Source organism: Cebus imitator, unplaced genomic scaffold (assembly GCF_001604975.1).
Source record: "Cebus imitator isolate Cc_AM_T3 unplaced genomic scaffold, Cebus_imitator-1.0 Scaffold284, whole genome shotgun sequence".
NCBI lineage: Eukaryota > Metazoa > Chordata > Mammalia > Primates > Cebidae > Cebus > Cebus imitator.
In genome coordinates, this window is record NW_016107599.1 from 1997825 (window position 1) to 2003096 (window position 5272).

A 5272-nucleotide genomic window follows, 5' to 3' on the forward strand; every position below is an offset into this window, starting at 1 on the left:
TGGAGCGCAGTGGCGCGATCTCGGCTCACCGCAACCTCCGCCTCCTGGGTTCAGGCAATTCTCCTGCCTCAGCCTCCTGAGTAGCTGGGATTACAGGCATGCGCCACCATGCCCAGCTGATTTTTTGTATTTTTAGTAGAGACGGGGTTTCACTATGTTGATCAGGATGGTCTTGATCTCTTGACCTCGTGATCCACCCGCCTGGGCCTTCCAAAGTGCTGGGATTACAGGCGTGAGCCACCGCGCCCGGCCCACTCTTCATTTTCTTATGCTACCAAGCATAAGCAAATCAAACAACTCATTCAGAGAACTTCATCAGCCAGTAAAATAAGAAACCACTCCCAGGCCCTGAATCAGCTGTTAAAATTGACCTCTAGGACTACCTTCTCCTAATACATAAAATTATAAAAAAGACTTAGACACAGAACCTCAAGTCCATTCTACCAGGAAATTTTATGCAAGTATTCCAGAAATCAACCAATCATTCTAACACATTAGTGGTATTCAATAAGATTGATAAGTATTCAGTAAAATCAGAACAAAATGTCTCATGCAAGATTTCTGACTCAACAGATTTTACAGTTTATTTAAACATTAGTGCTAACTCAAAGAAAAAAGTAATAAATGAGTCTGCTTTCTTTAAAGACTGCAAATGAACAGAGGCTGGGAAAAGGGCAGAGCTCACCTGGCCGGTGTCTGTTGGCTGCTTCCGCAGGAAGTGTGCTGCCCTGGAACCTCCGAGCTCCACTCTTACCGCCAGTTCCACCAGGATAGTGATAGATGACAGAAGCTGAACACAATCCTTCCAGGGCAGCTAGGCATTAAGAAAACAAAAGCCAAAAACCAGCAGCATTAGTTAAGTCAGTGGCCCATCATTAGTTCAAACTGCAGTGGCCAAGAGTAATTTCAACAGGTGGATTATTTGGAAATGCCCATTTTTCTCCCACAACAAAGATCAAACCTAAAGATCACTAGTTTTTTGCAAATGGGAACTTGCCATGGTCTTTCCCATGCCCACGTCAAGGCAGGCAACACAGAACACTCTCACCACACTCAAGGTTTCCCTGCAGGGCTGAGTGTACATGTGAAACAGGCCAGCCTCTGCATTCATTCATTCAAGAGGCCAGCCCTCCTACACAGACCGTGTGGCAGACTGTCCCAGGTTTTGGAGCTACAGAAATGTATAACAGAAAGTGCCCTGGATTGAAAATATTTCAAAGTAATAGCACCAAAGCGAGACCAGAATGCCTTTCCAGACCATACACCCCAGAGGCACCTGCTCCTTTGGGACTGTAGACCTACCTCTCCCTCAAAGGCAACTGTAGCAACTCACTACACAGCCACTTCTCTCACGGCAGTGACAACCTAATAATCTCGAGCTATGCCACAGCCTTGTAAGGTATCTCTACCATCTTTATCCATTAATTCAGTGGTCCTTCAACTTTTGGTCTAAAAACACCTTGATGCTCTTAGAAATTACTTAGGATCACAAAGAGCTTTTTCTGTGATGTGGGTCACACTGTAGACATTTACGATATTGGAAACTAAAACTGAGAAAATGATTTATGTATTAATTCCTTTTAAAATAGGCCTGGCGTGGTGGCTCACGCCAGTAATCACAGCACTTTGGGAAGCTGAGGCGGGTGGATCACTTGAGGTCAGGAGTTCAAGACCAGCCTGGCCAATATGGTGAAACCCCGAGTCTACTCAAAATACAAAAATTAGCCAGGTTTGATAGCGCACACTTGCAGCCCCAGCTACTTGGGAGCCTGAGGCAAGAAAATCGCTTGAACCTGGGAAGTGGAAGTTGCAGTGAGCGGAGAGCACGCCATTGCACGACAGAGCAAGACTCTGTCTCAAAAAAATTAAAAAATAAAATAATAAGTTTGTCATGCATTAACATTTTTATGAAAAATAATTATTTTCCAAAACAAAAATAAAATACTGGAGGAATGGCATTATACATGTTGACACATTTCTTTAATGTCAGAGTTAATACAAGTCAGCTGGATCTTCTATCTGCTTCTACATTCAGTCAGCTGTGATGTCAGGCATAAGTAGCTTCTGGAAAGCTCCACTGTCTACTTTTGAGAGGCCATGGAAGTGTGTGTGCCATGGAAGAGGCCCAGGGCACACAGCACCATCCCTCTCCATGGACTGTTCAGGAGCCCTCCGGACCCAGTCCAGTGCGTCATGAGGAAGGCATATGGGCGGTCCCAGACTTTCTGAAGAAGCTCCTGTTGCACAGGCCCTAGTCTCAGAGTGCGCTGGGAGATGCACTTACTCTCCAATTGATACAACAAGGAGAACTTAAGGAGACAGCACTCTCTCAAGAAAACCAAGTAAAACTCACTCTTTCTCATCCCTCTTAATCCTTTATCTGCCTCTCTTTTCTTTTTATCCCTAATTCTTACTCCCTTTCGTTCCCCACTTTTATTTCTCTAGCCTCTTTAAAAAACTAAATTTGGGCTAGGCACAGTGGCTCACACCTGTAATCCCAGCACTTTGGGAGGCCGACGCAGGTGGATCACGAGGTCAGGAGTTCGGGACCAGCCTGGCCAAGATGCTGAAACCCCATCTCTACTAAAACTACAAAAATTAGCCAGGTGCGGTGGCGGCGCCTATAATCCCAGCTACTTGGTGAATCACTTGAACCCAGGAGGTTGCAGTGAGCTGAGATCTCGCCACTGCACTCTAGCCTGGGCAACAGAGCAAGACACCATCTCAAAAAAAAAAAAAACTAAATTTAAGTCAATTTTAAGTTTTGTTTTTGTTTTTTCTTAAAAGACAAAGTCTTGGCCGAGTGCGGTGGCTCATGCCTGTAATCCTAGCACTTTGGGAGGCCGAGGTAGGTGGATCACCTGAGGTCAGGAGTTCAAGACCAGCCTGGCCATCATGGTGAAACCCCATCTTTAAAAAAAAAAAAAAAAAGACAAAGTCTCACTCTTGCTCAGGATGGAGTGCGGTGGCGCGATGATGGCTCACTGTAGCCTTGACCTGCTGGGCTCAAGCCATCCCCCTGCCTCAGCCTCACAAGCAGCCGGGACTACAGGCACAGACCACCACACTCAGCTAATGTCTCTTAATTTTTTTTTTTTTGTATAAGTGAGGTCTCCCTATGTTGCCCAGGCTGGCTTCTACCCAGCTAATGTTTTTTAATTTTTTTCCTTTTCCTTTTCTTTTTTTTAAGAAATGAGGTGAACTGAGGTTTTTTTATTTTTTTTATTTTTTTTTTATTTTTTGGTAGAAGTGTTGGGATTACAGATGTGAGCCACCATACCTGGCCATTTAAAGTATTTCTTATATTTGGCTGGGCACAGTGGCTCATGCCTGTAATCCCAGCACTTTGGGAGGCCAAGGCAGGCAGATCACCTGAGGTCAGGAGTTCAAGAGCAGCCCAGCCGACATGGTAAAACCCCGTCTCTACTAAAAATACAAAAATTAGCCAGGCATGGTAGTGCATGCCTGTATTCCCAGCTACTCAGAAGACTGAGGCAGGAGAATCACTTGAACCCAGGAGGCAGAGGTCGCAGTGAGCCGAGATCACGCCACTGCACTCCAGCCTGGATGACAGAGAGAGACTCTCTCCCAAAAAAAGAAAGAATTTCTTACATTTAATGTATTCTACAGCACCTCATTAAACCTCTGTTATAGAACTCACCTCATGACTTCATTCCGACTTGTATTCTCATAAGTGGCTGACAGGTGTCCTTGCTAAACTGTTAACTTCAACAAAAGAACGCTGTTTCATTTCTTCCTCACAAATCGTTCATTTAACAAGCATTTAGAGAACATTGCAACCTGTCAGGCAGTGGATACAGCCGGTCCAGTCCTCCCAGGCCCACCTCCAGGAGATGCAGTCCCCAAGGGAAGACCACACACAGACCTCCAATTCCAGCACAAAGGGTCAGCAACAGGTCAGACACAGTGCCTGCTCAGTCGACTGCCCAGGGGGATCAGAGCCGGCTGTTCTTTGAAGTAGGTTTTCCTCCTGCCCTTTTTTTAATTTTTAATATTGACACAGAGTTCACATACCATATACTTCACCCACTTAAAGTGCATAATTCAGCAGTTTTTGGAATATTCATAACTGCAACCATCACCACTATCTGATTCTGGAACACGCTCCTCACCCCAAAAAGAAACCTCATGCCCATGAACAGCCACTTCCCAGCCCCTAAAACCTTCTACGGATTTGCCTATAGATTTGCTTCTATAGATGTGCCTATTCTAGCCACTTCATATAAACAGAATCACAACAATCTGTGGCCTTTTCTGTCTGGCTTCTCTCACTTAGCAGAGTTGTCAAGATTCACCCGTGCTGCACTGGTGTCACAATTTCCTTCTTTTTCATGACTGAATGATATTCCGCTGTATTCCCATACTGCATTTTGTTTATCCATTCATCATGTGACACATGGAAGAGGTTTTGAGGGATGAGCCTATGAGGTGGAGATCATGGGAACGGCATCCAAAGCAGAGGGCAAGGTGCGCTAAGAACAGAGGAAGCGGGACAGCGTGGGCAGGGTGTTCTTCAGAGGACGCACAGCAGGGCAGGCGGAGGGCAGCAGATACAGCAGGGAAGCACCCCAGGCCACGGCTCATGGCAACCAGCAAAGGCTGGCTGCTTTTCCTCCCTCATCCCTCCTTTCTGGGGACTTCCTTTTTCAGTTTCCTCTCATTTCAAGTAACGGTTGAAACAATTACACATCAGATCGCCTTCATCAGCTTATCTTACCTCCAAGCCACAGAAAGTCATTGACGGAGCGGAGCAGCTCCACCGACATGTGGTAATGCACCAGCGAGTCCTGCAGCATCCCCGCCTGCAGGCACAGGTCTCCCACGTGCTTCCGCATTCGGCCTTGGCACCGCTTCTTGTAATGTCTACAAAGTAAATGAAAGTGTGTCATTATTACTGTACCACTCCCACCCAAAAGGCACTCTGACTAAGCACTATGCAATTCTCTCACTACTAAAATTGCTAAGAAGGCAACTGTAAGCTCTCTAATTTAAAGCCAGCAGTAATCATTGCCATTTATGTGAGCTGGAGTGATCTTGACTTCAAAAATGTTCTGCCAAGAGATTTTTTTAAAGATGACAGGTAGACAGACTTCTACCGTGTATTTCACGTAGACAACGTTAGAGCTGGATTTTTCTTTTAGATTTTCCAGTTGTAACATTAGCATAAGGAAGTTTATGTTTCAGCTTTTTAAAAAAATCAATTATCTTCCCCTTCTTTTTTTTTCTTTTTTTTTTTTTTTTTTTTTTTTTT

General features: G+C 45.0%; 1 protein-coding gene across 4 annotated transcripts in view; it reads right to left on the reverse strand.

Moving 5' to 3' along the window:
* Nucleotides 1-5272, reverse strand: part of TRAPPC9 (trafficking protein particle complex 9) — a 715201-nt gene that overhangs the window by 682160 nt on the left and 27769 nt on the right. For all 4 annotated transcript variants that reach the window (XM_017501725.2, XM_017501724.2, XM_037728923.1 and 1 more), the window contains 2 exons: nt 4739-4884; nt 686-814 (listed from right to left, as the gene is read on the reverse strand). In XM_017501725.2, the coding sequence (XP_017357214.1) occupies nt 686-814; nt 4739-4884 (275 nt within the window). The remainder of the gene's footprint in view (nt 1-685; nt 815-4738; nt 4885-5272) is intronic.